Consider the following 20,617-nt stretch of genomic DNA (forward strand, 5'->3'; position numbering starts at 1 on the left):
ATTATTGAAAATAAATTTGCCCTTAGTCATTATCTTGTAAATCAAAATGTCGGTATATGTGGAGCCACTCGTCATGTTCGATACTATCGACCATTATGTTCCGTTCCCGAATAGCAGAAGACATCGTTTCGCGGGAACCAATCACAACTGTGATTCATTTCACATCTCTGGGTTTTTGGTGCTGCTTCTGACGTGCGCAACAATTTTGGGTGGTGGAAGTTCTTGTTTTTATTATAAAATTTACAAAGAGAATGGCAGCACAGTGGATACGAAATGCAGTAAGTAACACGTGTCAATCCAGAAATTCTAAAAACAATAAGTGTCCTACACGTAATTGTGATCCTTCTCAAACAATGAGGTTAGAATATTTCATATCTTGGTTATATCTTTCTGCTGAGGGCTCTAACAGCTTGGCAAACTATCTCTTTTCCTTATATCATTTATAATTTTTCTTTCCTCCTTTGACATTATATCAGTTTCTCAGTACCACCTTCGTACTATCTTTCTTTACGAAATATAGTAGTATTCCGCGTGTTCTTTTATTAATAATTATCAATCTTATTGATATTTGATTAACAGGTCCCCAAAATTGGCTGTGTCCGTTTTTACAGCAATAAAGTTCACAAATGCACACTTATTCCCGGAGATGGTATCGGACCCGAAATTTCAACTGCAGTACAAAAGATTTTCGATGCTGCCAAGGTAAAATGGTTTTCACAAATAATTTTATATGTTAACAGTTTTCATTATGCACGATATTTCTAGGTAATTGCATGTCTTATCAGTCGAATGGAAGTATATTGATAACATGTGTCCACTTTGACATTTCTGTTACATTTTTGCACAGTAGATATTACATTTTGAGTAACTGTTTTAATTTTTTCATTATTTGTGGTTTGAACCTTACAAGGTGACCCTAAGTGTCCTACTAGTAACCTTAAGGAGTTTATTTTAATCTTACTCTTATACAGGTTGATCCAATTGTAGGCTAATTCAGTCTGCTCTTGTTGTAGCCAGGGTATGTTCTTTTTAATTTGTATATTTTTTATAAACACAGTGTATATTTTGTGAATTTCAAATAAATGCATGAGATTATTAATTTGTTTTCATTTATATGTGTAATAATGATGCATAATAGTTTTAATATTGAGAAACAACAATGTACTATTTTTCAGCATGAATGAAGAAACTTTAATAGTATCACTCATATATCATGTATTGCATAACACTGTTACTCAACTGTTAGTATCTATATGTATGTTAATATATACCTATACAGTTTATTCTTTCATATAGCAGCACTAATAAAGATGAATGTATCCAATGTTAGATAAGATTGTACCCAAACATTTTGTATTTCTTCGTATGCATTCACATATACTTGTAATATTATCTTAAATACCAGGTACCCATAGAGTGGGAATCTGTTGATGTAACACCGGTAAAAGGTCCAGATGGAAAATTTGGTATCCCACAAGCTGCCATTGATTCAGTTAACAGAAATAAAATTGGTCTGAAAGGACCATTGATGACACCTATAGGAAAAGGACATAGATCTTTAAATCTTGCATTAAGAAAGTAAGCCTACTTTTATCTTGTGTAATTAAGAATAGTTAAGTGTATCTACTTCAAACATCCATCCATATTGTCTCAGTCTTTGTATTATTGTCTCAATCTTCATATATTTGTTATGAGTTGTTTAAGTTACATAATTACAAATGTCAATGTAAACATGTAATTATTTGAAGTAGTGTAGGCTGCTTTAGTGTAGACTGTAGCAAGGATTTAAAACTATTCGATAATTTATATATTTCGACAATTTATATTTATATATTTCTTTCTTTTATTTTTATTCTTTTTTTCAGAGAATTTAATTTATATGCCAATGTTCGACCATGCCGTTCCTTGGAAGGATATAAGACATTATATGACAATGTTGATGTTGTCACTATCAGAGAAAATACAGAAGGAGAATACTCTGGTATAGAACATGAAATTGTAGAAGGAGTTGTACAATCAATTAAATTGATTACAGAGGAAGCTTCCAGTCGAGTAGCAGAATTTGCTTTCCAATATGCTCAGGATAATAATAGAAAAAAGGTTTTTAATCTACTTATTCAAAAATTAACTTAAAAAAAGAAGCTAACAAATATTTTAGACAACTATTAATTTCCTTAATAGGTGACTGCTGTACATAAAGCAAATATAATGAGAATGTCAGATGGTTTGTTCTTAAGGTGTTGTAGAGAAGCTGCACAAAAATTTCCCTCTATTAAATTTGAAGAAAGATATTTAGATACAGTATGCTTAAACATGGTTCAAGATCCTAGTCAATACGATGTACTTGTAATGCCTAATTTATATGGTGATATTTTATCTGATATGTGTGCTGGACTTGTAGGAGGACTTGGTCTTACACCAAGTGGAAATATTGGTCTGAATGGTGCATTGTTTGAATCTGTGAGTAGACAAAATTGTATATTTCTTTTATAATATAATTATAATACGATAGGGCGTGATTTGATAATAATTTCGTCCCAAAATAGGTGCATGGAACTGCTCCAGATATAGCAGGTCAAGATAAAGCGAATCCTACAGCATTATTACTCTCTGCTGTAATGATGCTTAAATATATGGGGCTAAATGAACATGCTAAACTGATCGAAATTTCTGCTTATGACACTATTAAAGAAGGCAAACATTTAACTGGAGATCTTGGTGGATCTGCAAAATGCAGTGAATACACTAATGAAATTTGCAAAAAGGTTTCAGCATTAGCTAAATAGATGATATAAAATTTATTGGGTATAAACTGCCAAATACTCGTAGAAATAATACATGTGATGTAAAACGTTGTTTTTAAATATCTTTGTAATTTGTTTCTTTTTTCGAAATTTTTTTCAATGTGTTCCTTCAAAATGTATGTGCAATTTATTTGATTGAATTGCAGAGATGTTCAATGTAGGTAAAGGATATCCTTTTCATTTCTATTTGCACTCATTTAGATAATTTGTTGAGTACTTGAATTAGTTTATTGTAAAACTTGATGTTACTCAACATTTGTAGATTTGTTAATGTGTAATAGCATTTAATACGATATTATTGCAATGCGACTGAATACACGTATATGTATGATTGTCATACTTGCTTATTGTAAAAGAAAGATTCTAATAGAATCTGTAAAAAGTAAACATGTAAATTAATTTAGGAATTCTGTACAATACCTTAGAATGAAGTTGTTGATAATGTGTGCCGCGAGGAAGAGTTTCAAGAAGTAACATATTGCGCAGTATTACACGTAAATAAAATGTTATGGATTCTATGTGTTGTGTCCATTATTTGACCTATAGATCGTTTGTGAATATAATTATAAATATTGAAAAATAATGCTACTAACAATAATTTTTCAGAAATGTAATTCATATTGTTACATAACTCATTATTTTTTGTGTTTTTATTTACAGTAATATTTGAATAAAATTAAAAAATATGAAAATTTAGATTTATTTTTACAATCAAACGTATTTATAGATATTAATATTCGTATGAATATCATAAGATGGGAATTTTTTAATTATGCTAATTTTCATTTCTGATGTTCTTACGAAATATTTATTGTAAAAAATATAATTCTTGTGGTATAAACGCTACATAATTTTATCCTTTGCAATATTGTTATAGCGTCCGTCTTGGACACTTTATAACTTCCCCTTTCCTCTACTCTTTCCTCCGTAGTACAGTATGCTTCTAAAGAAAATTCTCGAGTATGAGAAAAGTTGTCGGCTATATTTCACAGGCAAAAGAAGAGGATGGGATGGGGGAAGATCCGGTGTCATCTTCGCTGCTCGTTAATACTTTCTGTGATTTATCGAGATTCCTCGAGTGAATAATGACTGACCTCTTGTAAATTTTTGATATTAAATTTTCTGTTCAACTATGATATATAGAATCACTAAATTTTCAATACATATGAATCTTTTCTTTCTTAGCCTTTCGAAATATTTCTTACCAAAACAAATATTCTCTAATTACGATATTAACGAAAGCTTACATTTACGAGCCGACTAGTCAAATCTGTCAAATCAATTCTACAGGACAAGATGCTAGTTTCGCCTTAATTCTCTTTCGGCTTACCGAAGATTGTTCGATCGTCCAGAACACTGATTTCTAAGCAATCGTTTATTTAATTTCGTTTTAGACAGAAAATTAACCAGTGTGTTGACGATTTAAGCGGTATCGGCGACCGGGGTAGTCGCAAGGTGCATCATCAGTTGTGGCGAAGGGCTGGTTACACAAAAGGTGGAACACTCGAGGCCGAAGTGCGGAAAGCAAGGCATGCATATTCAGCGCGGAGGCGCAGACGTAGTCATAGGAATAATAAAAATTCGAGGGTTGAAATTATTTAGATTTATGCTCGCTCTCTTGTTCCGGTGCTGGCGGTGACGAGAAACGATTCGATTCTGGGGAACAAATTTCATGCATTATTCAGGACTTGCCGCAATGCACCCCAGTCAATGGAACCGATCCTTTGGAAAAAGTCGTTTTTAATCTCTCGTCGCGTTCCAATAATGCACATGCACACCCGCTCACCTCTTCCCCTCACCTATTTTCATGCCCCGCGCGCCCCCGGTTCGCTTTCACCCCTTTACGAGTGAAAACCGTGTTTTCTGCCTTTAAAGCGGACGCCGGTTCGAACGCGAACAATAAATCGGGGATCTATCGGTATCTACCCCCATGAATACGCGACGCTCTCAGTTTAGAGTTCCGCGATTTATTTTCCGTCTCAGTGTTCATAATCGCTGGGCCTGATCGTTTCGGAGAACCGTCAAACAGAAATGTAAAAAGCTGCTGACGGAGCAGTTACGATTTTTCTGCTCAATATTCTCTCTTTCTCTTTCTCCTTCTTCTTTTCTACTCTCTTCCTATGTTAATGGTTTCGCGCAAGTGTTGCACCGGTGTTTTCCTCGCCGCAGCTTGTCTGTCGTATTCAAAGTAATGACATTTATTAGCTGTCAGTCTGTTAGCAAAGAAAGTTCTACGAAAGTGACGAACGATACACGATGAATTTGTCTTATTGGAGAAAGAATTATGAGAACACATTATGGAAATTTAGAAACGATCTTAAAGCAGTATAAGTATAATATACGCACAGTAGAGCTTCGTTTATACGAACTCCATTCGTTTGACCGCAATTTTAGTTAGTGTCCGATTACGCACAGAAATTCCTGCCGGTTGGTTTCTATTATTTGAACATGCATTTCTATTACGTGAACGAGAAATCATAGACAGTAGGAAGTATCGGTGAATTTCTGATATAAATTCTATTTTATATAAATTATTTGGTTCTCCGACAAAGTCAAATAAACAGAGGTCTACTGTACGTGTAATTAACTGTTTGAATGGTCACTATATCACTATAGTGTATCACTATCGTTTAAAATGTTCGTGTCAAAATTTCGCTTTTTTATACTATTTTTCATAAAACTCAGGCTCAACTATTAAAAGTTATTGATTTCATAGAATGAATGAACTTCAACTTCCTCATAATTGGATGCTTCAAAACGGATCCATTACTGTCGACGAAAAATGTTTCATAGATAGCGAAATAAACCCGTCGGCAGCATAAAAATATTTTGAACTCCATTCGTACTCAATTTTTAGCCATTGTTGCGAAATAACAAAACAACACGCCTCCACTTTTTAATATAATACAAAGCTTCCTGATGAAAAAAAAAAGGAAAAAAAGTATATTCGTCTTTCTGACCACACGAAACAACTCTTCGTTTACAATTAGACCAATAGGAAATTATCATTCGTTTCTTCGTCCGTTGGCAGATTGTACTCTTAATTAATCATTCGAAAGAATGGTCTGTAATCGCCTTACGATGGATTAATGGATCTGTCAGCTGTCACGAGGAAAGTTCTTTTTTTTTTTTTATTACTTTTCTTCGTCGAGCACACGGCCCTCTAACTCGTAGTTCTCTCTGAGTACGCAAAACGATGAAGAACGGTTGGATATTTGTGAGCATCCTGGCGACGTTCGTAGTTGTCGTTAATGGACGAGTTTATTATTTGCCGACTCTGGACCAGAATCGATACGACGACTTAACTTTCCCCGTTCCGAATGAGCAATCTTCGCGGGATTTGGATCTGAGTTTCTTTGCTGGGGACTCAAGCGATCCTGATAGTAAGATACATCCTGTTAAAAAGGTAAGTCGATTCGTTCCTGTGAAATTTTACCTTTAAATACATCGATTGGGATTGTTGCGATAATGGATAGTATTTATCTAACATCTTTCTATTGCGGTCGAAAAAATGTAGAGATAAGGATCGTGAAGATTGTCGTTCGATTTTTACAGCGAATAAAAGCAGAATATAGAGTTTGTTTCGTAACACAGTTACGTAACGTATTTGCAAACAATTTGTAATCGAGAACAAAAAGAAGTGGACAGGTGATGGAAACGAGTGTCAACGAAGTTTCGTTAAATATGGCTTATTTACGCAAAGACGTAAATTATTAGCTTCAATTATTTATTAAATAATATACTATAGAAATATACATATAATAAGAGAAACTTAAAGAAATTATTAGTTCGATTAATCTTCGTTGATACCTACTTCCACTACCTTTATTTCTATCCCCGACTCTGTATATTTCTTCGTTCAAATGATGTTTCCATTATGTTTATTGTCATAATATATTTTATTCATGATGAAATTGTGGAAAATTAATACCAGTAGAATCATGAATTCTACACAAAATAAATAATTTTTGTCGATCGTTCTTTTATCAATTGTTAAAAATACAAAAATACAAAATTAATTAATTATATAAAGTACGTGATTGTCTTTCGCGTTATATCATTTAGAGAATTCATACCAATTCACCGAAATACCGAGGGAATTTATGTTTCATATTGTTTAAATTGCTTTCTTTTTAATGCTCTCGAAAAGCAATTAAAGTGAAATTATGGCATAAAACAACCGAACACAAAGAAACATCAATTAGAATAGTGTTTTCTTCTTGATAGAACGTCACTGACTGTTTCATTACAGAATTAAAAAAAAATTGACAATTCTGACGAGTCCAATTTTTTCAGAGAATCACTTTTTCCAATAATCAGTAAATTGGACATCGATAACAATCGTAAATTGAAGTCGTATGAACCTCGTATCTATTAATTCTATTAATCGAAAAATTTTCCACGTAGGTGCAGATACCAATGCACGTACTAATCATGTATCATGTTGAAATTAGGTGTACACGCTTGTCGCGCCGGAAAAGCCGGTCATGGAAGTGAACAAAGAGGAGGTACCGATCACGCGTTACAAATTAGTCGAAGCACCTGTTAAGAGAGTCGGATCAGATGATATTATCATGGTCCCGGAGGTGAACCGCAAAATGGTGAAAATCGATAGGAACAACAAGGGTGAAGTGATCTTGGAGCTTCGCGTTATCGCTAATCACGATACTGTTTGAGGAATTTATCAGGTATACGAACGAGCGTGAATACTACACACAGTGTGATAAAAATAAACTGATAATTTTATAAAACATAAATTGATAATTACGTACTATTTTTCTTACTGGAAAGATTAAAACCCCGATCGTAATATTTAGAGATGAGATAAATAAATAACGTTTATTCAAATATTTTACGTTTTTTGAGATCTATAACGTCGATCCTGAATTTCCGTAAAAGTGAAAAAATTTTAGTAATAGTTAAAAAAGAAAAATTTTAATTTCTAAAGAATTAATGTAAAGCTCGCGAGATTCTTCTTTCCGAAAGTTAGAGAGATTTAACGCTATTTAATTTCCTACAATTTCCATTGCATTTTTCTCGAATTTTCATCGAAATAAGTTGAAATAAATCAAACTTGCATAAAGAAAAGTGAAGGAAAAGTTAGCAGATACTTCGAGACAATTAATCACCAAAGAATATCAGAACAAAAGAATTTCTCGAACGATCACCCAATGGAAATCCACATTGGAAACGCATCTTCATCTATCTAATCGGCCGCAAACACGTCGACGAACTTTTCCATTCAGCCTTTGCAAATGAGTCGGCAGATCGATATCTCCCGTCAGATTTGCCCTCGTCCCTAAAAGCCACGTATCTCTTGTCATTCTGCGCATACATATCGGGGACTCGGTTCCCCTAATTGTACTCTGTCAACGGCCGTGTCAAAGAGAGCCGTGTCGACAACGATAGACAGAGAGACGAAACCGGGAAACAGTATCTCGATCGATGAAGGAGAACCCTGGATAGAAGTTTATTAGTCAAATAACGTCAAGAGACTGATGGGGGCGAGGGTGTGACCATATCCGGCTGAATATGACGTTCCCTTTCTGTGTGCGTTCCTTCGAGGGTACTCCCAATTATAACGAGTGCCGATGCATTCAGCAAGGTGAAGGAGCGGCATGTGCCGTAGACTGTATCATCCTTCCTTCTTCTGTTTCACTTTGAAAGATCGACCTCGAGCTCAACGAGCATTCAGTCCATTCGTACTTAGATGATACTCGTGAGAATGTACCTTTAAGTTCGTGTGTTGGACGTAACTTACGATCGTAAGCTCGTGCAGTTGATCCAGAGCAGAAATATTTCTCTGTCGTTTTCTTAATCTTGTCTTTTTTTTTTTTTTTGTTCTTGTAATCGGATATGTCGTAAGTATTTTCATCTCTATAATTTAGTAGTTGGTTTTCGCAGTTGAACATTTCGTAAGTTTTATTGTCTATTCGATAGGATTTCATAATTAAATGTTTGAATTATTTTGTGGTTTTTGTGATTGAGTATATGAGAGTGTTCGTAAGTTTCTAAGTCTACCGAAGTGATTTTTAATCAATTGCTTTTTATTAGCAGAAAAACGCGGAAAAGACAGTTCTATTTTGAAAGATTTTGCAGTTTTAATATTTGAGCAAAATTTTGTTAAGTTAGCTATTATAAAAGAGGAATTAATATTAAAGGTACAATCAGCGGTAGAAAGCTTGCCGCAATGTAGGATATAAAATGGTCTACGGTAATTTTCGAAAGAATACGAATTCGTTCACGTGATTGAATCGCATTACTTTTATTACGTTTAATATACAGGTCGAATGATTTCTATTAATACATATAGATACAATAGAACGCTACTATAATATGTACACCGCATATCACATATAGTTGAATTCGTAGCAGAGCGTTTCCGGCCCGCAAGGGATCTCTAAGATCCTCCTTGGTAGAAAATGACTCTTTCGAGCCGAGTCTCGAGTGTAAGATAGGAAGAGTCTTCAAAGAACGACAGACACGGTGGTACAGATTGCTGAATGAAAAACTCAATGTATCTGGAAAGTACCGTGACTAAACTGCGATATTAAAAAATGTCGTAAGTCTCACGCTGTTCAGTTGCGTATTGAGCGTGAATAGATAGCAGGCTTATGTATTGCTTGGTCTGTCAGATTAGGGCAGCCACATCCACATTTACGCAATTGATAGCACCGATGAAAGTTCGAGGCTGCTAGTTTTTCAATGTATCGTTTCTAAATGTACAAGGTTGTCTCTAAATATTCACATCGAAAATAAAGAAAAAGAGAAGACGAAACGAATTAGTGGGAGGAATATCTCAGAAAAATAGCAAGATATTCCATGTTCTTTCGCTATTAACATTCTTTGACACCGTGTATAATTCAAAGGGACATTAACACATTGTCAACCGAACAATTTACATTTGACTAGAGAAATGACTACAATGAAGTTTCTAAATGCTATAAAGAATCGTAAAGGATAAAATTCGATCTATGGTATCGACTGTGAAATAAATTTTTTTTTTAAATAAGAGATATCGTTAAATAATTATGCAATTTTTTGTCAAATTGACAATCTGTTGAATTTGATTGTTTCGCAACGAATGAAAAAAGTCATGGAATTTCAATTTTTAAACATTCTATATGAACGACGTAGTCGAGTGAGAACCAGCTGAGATTGTAAGTGTCGGAGCTACATCTATTTATACAGTCAAGAACGAAAGAGAATCGTTCGATTTTCACGAGTTATTCGGTTACTTGCGAATTCTGCTCGTTCGAGGTATCTCCCTTCGGCTCTTTCACATAATCCACCACCAGTTCCAACCCTATCAACGCTCGAAGATCCTTCCTCTCTTCTTCCGGACTTGTGGACGCAACCGAGATTTCTTCCGGTTTTGGAGATCTTTCGTCTGCATTTTGTAACACACAAAAGCTTAATTAATTAGAGATACGTTCTTCTAAGAAATCAATATTACGTATAATACGAACATTTTTCAAATTTTATACGAGAAAGCATTTCATATGACATAATGAGATTTATCTAGTTCATGACGAGATTAATTGCGAATATCCTGTTTCTCATTTGTGAATATTAACTTTGCACCGTATGGAATCGTCATTTTTACTACTATTGTCATTACTCTTGTCGATAGTTGAAATCATTTGATTTGAAATTCAAGTTAACTTTTACTTCGAGCCTCAAAAGCTGTCCAGTCGAAACAAAATTACAGAATAATCCCTTATAAGCAGTATTGTAATTTTAACGTTGATTTCTTTCTAAAAAGATCTCTTTCTTGTTCACTATCGTAATCTTTCACAGTCCGATCTGTGTTAGAAACATTTAGACTTTTAATAATAAACAAATTTAGATCTTTAACGATGAGAACAAACAAATAATTCTCTATACAATCGCACACGTTTAGTTACATTAAAACACCATGTCAGAACACGAGTTACTTCAACTGTATTAAGAAAATAGAAACGAATCGTAACAAAAACACCAATCATGCAACAAACAATTATTAACACCCACTATTATCAATGTCCTTTGAACTGTCTTCGCTCTCGCCAGAAGTCGATGTTTCGCTCCTGGTTGCTTTCCGTGCCTGGCCAATGTCCCTGTACGTCCTAGTCAAGTGTCTCAAAATATAATTAGTGCCACGTAGATTTTCCTCGCTGTTCCTAGACGTGCTAGCCTCGTCTCTCGTCAAATTTAACGGTCGATTGCTATTATATTCCTTGGATTGTGGCACACTGAAGGCGGAACAGTGCTTGCCTTTGAAGGGCAGTTGCCTCTCGCTCAACTTGCGATCCCAGATATGGCCGGATACGCGAAGGTCGATGAAGAAGTGTAGAGGATCGATGCCAGGATATGATTGAGGCATTGGATAAGGCGGATACCAAAGTGGACCAGGGAGGAATTCCGGGTTGGTGACGTTCCCGGGCAGACCGAATCCTTTCACGCCCGGAAGCATATCGCAGCCCCTTCCTGGAAGGCTGGGCAAAAAGGTCCTCGAGAAATCGAGCTTCTTCTGATCTGATAACAGGGGCGGTAGCTCTTGATTGCCAATCGCGCTCTTCGTACGATCATCGTACGGGCTTCTGTCGCTGTAATTGCAATTCTTACGGTCGCTAGAGTGAGACTCCTCCGGCTTGACTTTCTGCAGTTCACTGGCGAACATGTTTTCCGGTGGTTGGGCCTGCTCAAAGTGACGAGGTCGTTCGTCGAAAAAGCTCTTACTCTGCTTGCTAAACTCAGATTTATTTTCATCCACCGGTTTCAAAATGTCTGTCCCGAAGTTTGGCTTCTGCTCGAAGTTGCCCACTTTACTTGCGGTGTCGTAGCCGTCGCTTTGCTTACTTCCGTTCTCCAGTCGCGTCTCCGCTTGCTGTGGCTGCTGTTGAGTATGGAAATATTTATCCGGCGGCTGTTGCTGCTGTTGGTGCTGCGAGTGATGGTGATGGTGATGATGTTGTCTTTCTTTCGTGGTTAATTCCAACGGACGATCCCGAGCGTCTCGCCAAGATCTTTTGCGACGTCGAGGTACGCTCGTCGTGTTGTTCGCCGATGATACTTCCGTCTTTGCTTGCACAAACGAACGCAACATCTCGCTGAAGAAGAAGCTATGCGGTGTTAAGGGCACGTTGTACAGGTATGGAGGAGTCGCTGCTAGAAGGCGGGACACCAAATCGCCGCCGGAGAGCGAGGCTGGACTCTTCAGAGTCGACGGATCGCCTGTGGTCGTCGTCATGTTTCTGGTTTTCGAAGATGAGCACTGGAGAAGTCACAAAATGTTAAAAAGAAGCAGATAGCAAGGGTTCGTGATTGAAATATTCCGCGGATGTTCGTTTGCATTCACGGTTAAAATTCATTGTAAGTATTTGAGGACAACTTGTGACAAAATTTTGATATGGAGGTTATTATTAGTTTGATCGAGTGTAGTGTAGAATTTCGATTTGACATTATTTTAAATAGAAAGAAAGGAATCTCTTGTATCTGATGTGTCAACGCAAAAGCGACTATAGATTGTGGTAATATCTGTAATATTGATTTTAGATTAGAAAATTGTTTCGTTTTGAATTTCTAATAAATTCTTTACGTTAAGTATTTAACAATTTTTCAATATTTTCTCTAACCAAATGACATTTAATGTTATTCTATCCAGAAGATATATTCTATTTTCCAACATATTGTATTAAATGATATGCAAATATTATCAAAACTATTTCAAATATAAATAATACTCCTGGAAGGTAACTTTGATTCTTTGCATTCTGGGGAATGAAGCGAATAAAAGCAAACGATATTCCAAAATAAAGAATGTACAATCATACATATAGAGCTAACATAGCAACCCTGCGATGAGTTTGGTAGTTCGAACATTCAACACAGCTAAATCTTGGAATACTACACATCTGCTTGGTTCCCAACAATAATCGAACGCATGGAAGATCGTTGTAGGTAAGTACGTACAATCCTCGGAGCAGAGACGCGCTACTATTGTCTTCTGAAATTAATTGAATATCCGCCGTTGTTAAGTCTAAGAGCAGCAGGCAACGCCTATGACTGGCTAAAGGGATGAGTAATACTAGGGCTTGCGTCGCATCATCCATTAAGGATTACTAATTTCTGTCAAGTGCACGTTCGGTTTCGCACGAATGTCTTGCAAGGAATTCCCGAGAAATCATTAACGAGAATCTACGATCGTAGGTATTTCAATCAAACTTCGTGCCACGTTCGTATGAACAGTCGCATCAGGAACAATTAGTAATTAGTAAGGAAGTGTTCCCTACATACTGATTTTCGTTATTGATATAGTTACAATTTCATTGATTTGCATTTACTTTATCCTAAGTTATCGTGTATTTTTGATTTTTCCAGATTAAACAGAACATACGACTTAAGTGAGAAATTTCCACTTTTTTAATATTTAAACTCCTGATATCAGTTTCCATGTATTCGTCATTTATTTCGCGTTTTGATAATCGTGCGATTCTACGAGGATTTCTAATAAATATATATCCAAGTTATTTTTAAATATAACTTCGATCGATTGCACTTGCCATTTTAATAAAGTTTTAAATAATAAATTGCGTATTATTTAGTACACAGATTATACTATTTTATGCTCATACTTAGATTTCTATGGTAATTAATACAGTCAATAACGGCATCCTTCAAAAATATTATAAGTAACTCAACACTTTGCTCCGTTTTTCTTTACCGAATCATTGCGCGTACGACTCGTGTATAACAGGTTGCTCGCTCACAGGCTTCTAAAACCTACACTTTTAAGCCTTTGTAACGAAAGATAAATCAAACTCGTTTCTTTTAATCAAAAATTATTTCTTCTATGATCCTCTACCACTGTGCGTTTGATTAACCTATAACTCCGAAACTTTCTATGTATACAGTGTCACATTGTAAATAGAGTATAAAGTATATTTGCATTCGCAAAGACGAAACGTGCTTGCAAGTATTTTTTGGAAAAAAGAATAAATTCGAGAACATACGTTTTGCATTATCTCCAGGCCGGTATTCTCGAGTCGTTAATATTCCGATGAAAATCTTCTTCATCGCGACGGAGGAATCAGAGGGCGACTTTTTGTAAACAGTTTTAGGCGTTGGAATAAACGAGAACGACAGACAACTGTTAATGCGAGTGACGAAGCGACGAGAGGAAAATTTTTACTGTCCATTGGCGAGAATCCGTGAAGTCTTCCAGGTCCCTGGCGAGATTCTTTCATCGATAGAAAGAGAGAAGAGTGTAACGGGGCGTGGAAAGCAGAATGGTGGTCTGTATCCGTGTCCGCGCACCGAGGAGGGATTGGGTATTGTTTCGGTCCATTGTTTCCCAAACAAACGGCGTCCACGTTGTTTCGTCAGGAGATATGTTCAGCCAGACAGGCAGGACGAACAGGAAATGGACTGCTGTCAGTTTTACTCTTCGTGATAAATACGGGCTCTCGTCGTCGGTTCTCATTGCAGCGCGTCCATAATTCCCGTGCCGTCTCTATCGTTGTTGAACATCGAACGGTGAAAATCTTTTGATTTCTGTCAGAAGCGAGAGTGAAATGGACCTGGTTACGCTTTCTACGTATATTGGCGAATATTATTTGCTCGTTATGCGGCACGAAGAAGGAAGAAATAACAGTCTTTGATGGAAGGAATGGAAACGACTTCTGTACTCCTTTCAACATTGAGGAGTTTTTAATTATTCAGAAGAAAATTCTAAACGCGTTTAAAAGGCAGTGGAAGTTTTTCTTGAAGATCTTGAAAAACAAAAAAGATCATATTATATCATCGTAAAGTTACTTGTTTCTTGCACAATAAGATTAAAGTTGCTATTTTCTTTATGAAAATCTCATATTGTGATTGATCTTGTATTTACTTAACCATTTGAATGGTAAAATGTTGACACAGACTGTGTCGAGAAAACAAGGCGACTCTAAAGGCTCAGATACGTGGGACTTCTGAAGAATCCCTGGAGACGCGAAACGATTTTTTTCCCTCCGTGATGGTTGCGATGAAAGACAATAGCGACGCGTTTCCATTGCCTTACATCGTGGTCTTCTTAAACAGGAAATTTTAAAGGCTGGCTGCGTCATGAAATTCAGCGGTCGCGCTGGTTTAACCAAGCTTGAATTACACCGACCGCGGAAGAGATCTTACATTTCTAGAACATTAATCACGAGATCGTTGTAGCCACTTTACTCAATCCTTTTTTCCTCTGTTTTCTTTTTTATCTCTTTCTTCCATATACTTTTGTTTCATCTTTCCATAACGTTGTAAAAAATTCACGCCGAGAAAGAAGCGAAGAAACTGCAGCAAAATTTACATCCCCCTATACTTTATGGAAACGTTACAGCGTCTTCTCAGTCCCTTGTATTTAAATCACATTATCCCGAGATAAAATAATTCAACGTGCCGGTATGCTCCCGAGGATACGTCAATTATGCAAAAAGTGAGAATTTCCATTGCGTGGTCGGTTCTTTATTCTATTACCGGCGCAATATAAAGAAGCTTTCCGGAAAGTCTCCGCGAGTATTTACTTGAGATTCTCTGGTACGAAACAATTTATTTCCCGCTGGGTTCTCGCCCCTAAAAGTCAATGGTAACACATTTTCACCGTCAACCCTCGTAATATTCTATTTAAGTATCCTTTAAAAATTGCAATATACATTTCTCTCCTTTCTCGATTTCCCTCTCTGCAGTTATCCTTCGATTCTTATCTCCTATATCGTTTCTATGTATTGTATAACAAATGATCTTGTCACTGTTTAATGTCCTGTAATTGAAGCATACGTTTACAAGTGATAATCGAAAATGCACTTTATTGCATCACATACTTCGCTGCTATATATATCGATGTAAGATAAAATAATTAATGAGCGTTTTAACAGTCAATATTATTATGAATTATTCTTATTAATTATTTCAATCAACTATTTAGTAGAGAACGTAATAATAATAATAAAGAAGCATCCCAATCTTGCGAATAGAATTGCAATGATGTTACAGCAAATTATTGCTTATTAAACATAAATATTAATTTAATATGAATAAATTGTACTTCAATTATCCGTCTTCGTTTTATCCTATCTGAGAAGGTGATAGAATAATGAAACAATAATCCGATGTAAAACGAAATACGGAACACAAGGCAAAGCCAAAGATCAAAGTATGTAACATCTTTTGTGTATCAATCTCTTTTACGTCACTGATCACCACCTATCATCATAAAACATCTTACACAGTACAACGATCTCCCTAACACGCATGAGACCGGAGCTTTTCAACCATCCTCTAAGTAACGCGTTAACCAATTTTTTCTTTGACGATATCGATTGCTTTACCATCGATTACGTATATGACGTATAATTTTCTTAATAGATACAGAATAAAAAAATCTTCCCCATCCCTTGAACGCATCAACTAACTCTTTCGTCCAACTAACCTCTCTGCAAGACTATAATGGAGCAATGAATCGCGCTCGTCCTAACCTTGGAATTTTACGGGCTTGCATTATCGTTCCGTTCGAGGCGAATCGTTGCGGTTGGTCGAAGCGTCGCTCGGCGTCGTCGTCGACGACAACGACAACGACGACGACGACGACGACGACGTTTTCCTTTCCGTCTCCTCGTGACGTAGTTTCAGTTTCATGCGGAAGGGGAAGGCCGGTTTACGATTCATAAGACAACTCGGTGGATTGAATTAAGCGAACGGTGCGGCAGCTGCCAGTCCGTTTCTGGTTCTGTCCGCGCACCCACCGCGAATCTGCATAATCCCGTTCACGTCGACGATTCTAATTGGCGGATTGTTTCAATCTCTGTCGCCGCGAATATTTGCATTGCTGCTCCTCTCGTTTCGCCCTACCCTCCCTCCCATTCTCCCTCATCCGCCTCTTTCCCTAACCATTCGACGTACGCTCCTCTCTTTTCCTAATTCGTTCCTTTCCACCCTTTCTCTGGAACGATTTCCCTTTCACCCCCACCCTTGCACATCTTAATTTCTCGTTTTCTTTCTTCTTTATGTACTTTACCCGCTTGTATACCTTCGGCCTCACTCCCCCTTTTTTCCGGTTCGTTTTACCCCTTTCTGCAAGGATCTGTCGTGCATCGTATATTGCTCTTTTACCCGTTATATTTTATTTATTCTTCTTCATGCGTGTTTGGTCCTCGCTTTATCGCGTCTGTTTCTATTTTATTTATTTTCTTGATCTTTACTGTTTACTTTTATTCTTCCAAAAGTCTCCTAAGTATCTTTCTTTCTTTCAGTTTTATTGCGTCTCGTGTTCTTGTTCCTCATCCTTGGTTTTCCCGTTTTTCATATATCGTTCAATATAATCTGCTTTCCCATTTAATAAGAGTTTACTCTGTTCTTGCTTCTATTTATTTATTCGTCTTTTGTAGATCCTAGTTTTTGATCATCTCACACTTCTGTACCTTCTCCTTAAATCTCCCTTTATCTTTACTCATTTCTTTCCTACTATACCCTGTCTTGTGCGTCCTTCTCCTGTTCACATCTTCGTATATTGTACATTGTCTGTCAATAATTTTGCACAGGTCTCTTTGTCGATTACTCTCCATCATTGTCTTCCTCGCGACCGTCGAAAAATAATTCAAAGCTTTCGTTTCATCACAATTAACAAAGGGATCAAGCAAAATACTATTGTTCTTATTTTTCATACAAGTATCTTCCCTCCTTTTTTATATATCACAACAGTATAATACATAATACGCAACGCATGATATATTCTCGCTACAAACATCTAATGCCAAATTTTATGTAATTATAAGTAGTTTGAGTCACTCGAGTCATTACCATGCATCCGCTGCAATTGGCATATTGTTTTTCTTTACGGTCGATTAGTTTTACGTAACGTACTTCCAATTCTCGACTCGCGTAACTAAGCAGAAGAATATTAGATCAGAGGTCGTGTGAAAACGAAGCACAATAATGATTAACAAGGGCGATAAAGAGCCACATCTATGCATGAGAAAATAGCGAATGCAATGTCGAAAGAGATTTTTACCAATTATACGAGACCAAAGGCGAATTAAATGTTAACCTCGACAGGTATTTCAATCGATTCGTCTTCGTTTCTTCGCTTCCCGTGTCTTCGTCCTCCCTTCGAGTAGCGGCGATCTCTTTACTGTCAGCATAAACATTTTTATTACGACCAGACGCGGAACGATCTCGCTTTACATAGAGAAAAAAAATGTCAGTCGCAGTAGAACTAGGTTTTTTTACGGTTGAACTCTCTGCGTAATTCGAACGGTCCTCTCTTCCTCTTTCTGTGTGTATTCATAAAAAAGGAATAAAAGAGAAACACGCACGCAACGAAAGACGCGAAACGCAGAGAACGATGACACACCGGCAATAAATAAAGCTGGCGCACCGATACGAACTCTTTCGTTAGCGCTTAAGATTAGTACGTGATGGTGTATCGTGGTTTGAAGGAACGGCCAGGGGATTTGAATGCTTTCGAGGGTGCACAAACTGCGGTATAATCGATAACCGCGAAAGATTATAGAAGAAAGGGAGGATTAATTGGTTCGATGAGATGCCAACCGAGATTCTTCTGGTGAGAAATTGTTCGTTGAGGAAGATAGCGGGTATTCGTATTAAATCTTTCAATATTCTGTTTTCTCGAAAGAACGTTTATTTTATCAAATCTTTCCGTTTTAAATGCATATTAACGCTATGTAGTTGAGTATTGACTGGACCTATATGGGAAACAGCGTATACAAACCCGTATTTGTACGCGAAAACGCTATTGCTACGTGTTCCAACAATAATATGTTAAATATAACATTCAAAATAGGATGTGTTAACCTAGCGTTTGATTAAAAATTTTAATTCTTGGACTTGCAAATAAAACTTAGTGTACATGTAAGATATGCAGGTTATAAGTTTATAAAATTTAAATGCAATTGAATATCGGAAACAATTGAAATATGCGCGTTTTCAAGGAACGAAGCATAGCTAAAGATTTTCGATATATATGAACAATTGAAAATTATAATTTATTTTATTTATTAGTATAATAATTGTAATCAATTCGACTAACAAATGTGTAGATCAATAGCGATAATTAATAGTTAATAGAAATAAATTAAACAATTCTTTTTATTATCCCAGATGTGAATTTGCAAACTGCATTTCGAACACGTTATCAGTGCTGTCGTACACGCGGTTCAAAGGAAGATGCACGGGCCGATTTAGGATTGTAAGATGAATTCTCATTACTTGTCACGTGATACTCACAGGATCCTCTCGTTAATGCTAATTTTTAATCGATTTTTTATATTCACCGTCGTTTTTTCTATTTCTATCATTATTTGACCACGACGTGGGATAAATCATTGTCTCGATCATAAATCACAATTCATTTTTACATTTTTTCTAATCTTATTTCAATGCAAATAATAACTCATAAAGAAAAGAGAAACCGAGAACACTTATTTGATAATGATATCTGCACTTCACAGAATAACCCTCTTTGCAAACAACAGATATGAAATTAATTAATAAACTATTCTAAATCAACTTGCCGCATCCCATCACTTCGTTTTACCACAATCAACACCACAGTCGTTACGCAACAAATCAAATTTTCCCACGTGTACCATCCTTCGTGAAATCAAGCATCGAATAAACTTCCAAACCAACAATCAGCTCGAAATAAAGAACACTAACCGATTTTAATCGACACCGTTCCCCAAAACACCATCTTTCATGCATGTTACATTAATCTCAACAATTTTGCACGATTTCAACGCATTCGTCTCTTGCGCGCAACCAAAGAAGAGGCGATCAGGTCACATGGTAGAGACCGTAAAAGTTCCTCGAACAAATCAACGACCAATCTCAAAAAAGAGCAAAGATGCAAAAAGGCGAAGAAAAGAAATAAAAGTAAAAATAAAAAGAATCTACGAAACAAGAAATTAACACTCGAAATTGTATAATGAAGTAAAGGAAATAAAAAGAATCGGTAGACAAAAGTTCGACTCACCTATACACGCGGCGACAGGCAGGTGGTCCCGGGTTCCGGTTCTCTTCGGCGGTGATCCAGAGGCGAGCGATCTACGGATCGTACGGGAAGCGACAGTAGCGTCGCGTGCTGCTCGTGCCAGCAAATGAGATAATAATCGGAGGACTCAGTCACTCGTCGTCGGGCACCGTGGCAGGCAGCGGCGGCAGGGTGGTTGTTCGGCGGCGGTGCCGAAAGTGGGGGTTGTATTCCATCCCTGGCGACCGTCGACGACGAGAGTACGAGCACGAGAATGACAGAGAGGGAACAAGGGACCTGCGATACGGGGGCGAGAGGGCGAACAAGCATGATATAGAGTGCGAGAAAGAGGGAGAAAGAGAAATCAGAGGGGACGAATGGTAGTAGGAGGAGGGCTGGAGGCAGAGGGTGGTGGTTTTTGAGATGATCCGGCCAATCTGCGCATCATTTCCCCGATGCACCCCGCGTCGCGGCAAACCGGCGCGGATTCCGCACCACCGCAAGCACCGTAGAAGCCCTGTTGAATGCCACATTTTGAGACGAGGATGGAAAGAAAGAGACGGTAAGATCGACCACGGCGGGTGGACAAGGACGAAGGGCAGAGCAAGGAAAAAGGAACGAGAGAATGAGAGCAAGAGGGCGGCATTAAAAAAAGAGGAAGCGAAAAGGTAGAAAGAGACAAGACGAGAGAGAGGAATACAAGCATAGCCTTGCTACGGGGATGAAAAAAGTGGAAAACAGATATAGGCAAAAGAGAATCTTTCTCCTGTACCCGTAGCTTCTTCCCACCCTCGCTCGCCTGTCTCTTCGCGTCTCT

The 20,617-nt window shown here is 37.1% G+C and overlaps 3 protein-coding genes across 4 annotated transcripts; 2 read left to right on the forward strand and 1 right to left on the reverse strand.

Moving 5' to 3' along the window:
• The first annotated feature begins 96 nt into the window (after positions 1-96).
• On the forward strand, positions 97-3,322 carry LOC117233292 (probable isocitrate dehydrogenase [NAD] subunit alpha, mitochondrial). The gene is made up of 6 exons (XM_033493453.1): positions 97-278; positions 580-702; positions 1,406-1,578; positions 1,866-2,100; positions 2,182-2,460; positions 2,547-3,322. The coding sequence occupies exons 1-6, from the start codon at positions 252-254 to the stop codon at positions 2,784-2,786; spliced, it is 1,077 nt and encodes a 358-aa protein (XP_033349344.1). The 5' UTR covers positions 97-251; the 3' UTR covers positions 2,787-3,322.
• A 2,624-nt stretch (positions 3,323-5,946) lies between these two features.
• LOC117233317 lies at positions 5,947-7,648 on the forward strand. Its single transcript, XM_033493499.1, has 2 exons — positions 5,947-6,210; positions 7,259-7,648. Exons 1-2 carry the CDS (start codon positions 6,001-6,003, stop codon positions 7,478-7,480), a joined length of 432 nt encoding a protein of 143 aa, XP_033349390.1. The 5' UTR covers positions 5,947-6,000; the 3' UTR covers positions 7,481-7,648.
• A 1,396-nt stretch (positions 7,649-9,044) lies between these two features.
• On the reverse strand, positions 9,045-20,035 carry LOC117233302. Of its 2 annotated transcripts, none has more exons than XM_033493464.1 (3): positions 19,804-20,035; positions 10,818-12,060; positions 9,045-10,194 (listed from the first exon to the last, which is right to left on the reverse strand). In XM_033493464.1, the coding sequence occupies exons 2-3, from the start codon at positions 12,034-12,036 to the stop codon at positions 10,031-10,033; spliced, it is 1,383 nt and encodes a 460-aa protein (XP_033349355.1). In that variant the 5' UTR covers positions 12,037-12,060; positions 19,804-20,035; the 3' UTR covers positions 9,045-10,030. The 2 variants fall into 2 exon arrangements, with proteins under 2 accessions (XP_033349355.1, XP_033349354.1); XM_033493463.1 differs by lacking the exon at positions 19,804-20,035 and adding an exon at positions 13,799-14,450.
• Between the last annotated feature and the right edge of the window lie 582 nt (positions 20,036-20,617).

This window comes from Bombus vosnesenskii, unplaced genomic scaffold, assembly GCF_011952255.1.
Source record: "Bombus vosnesenskii isolate JDL3184/JDL3185 unplaced genomic scaffold, Bvos_JDL3184-5_v1.1 scf7180000013295, whole genome shotgun sequence".
Classification (NCBI taxonomy): domain Eukaryota; kingdom Metazoa; phylum Arthropoda; class Insecta; order Hymenoptera; family Apidae; genus Bombus; species Bombus vosnesenskii.

What these genes read in the sequence shown, in the direction of transcription:
- LOC117233302 (XM_033493463.1), bottom strand. An exon ending in TTCAAAGGACATTGATAATA is followed by an intron (nt 10,195 to 10,817) that starts GTGGGTGTTAAT and finishes TACAAAATGCAG; the next exon opens with ACGAAAGATCTCCAAAACCG.
- LOC117233292 (XM_033493453.1), top strand. Translation starts at nt 252, where the DNA reads ATGGCAGCACAGTGGATACGAAATGCA. An exon ending in CACAGTGGATACGAAATGCA is followed by an intron (nt 279 to 579) that starts GTAAGTAACACG and finishes TTTGATTAACAG; the next exon opens with GTCCCCAAAATTGGCTGTGT. An exon ending in ATGGTGCATTGTTTGAATCT is followed by an intron (nt 2,461 to 2,546) that starts GTGAGTAGACAA and finishes GTCCCAAAATAG; the next exon opens with GTGCATGGAACTGCTCCAGA.
- LOC117233317 (XM_033493499.1), top strand. Translation starts at nt 6,001, where the DNA reads ATGAAGAACGGTTGGATATTTGTGAGCATCCTGGCGACGTTCGTAGTT. An exon ending in AGATACATCCTGTTAAAAAG is followed by an intron (nt 6,211 to 7,258) that starts GTAAGTCGATTC and finishes TGTTGAAATTAG; the next exon opens with GTGTACACGCTTGTCGCGCC.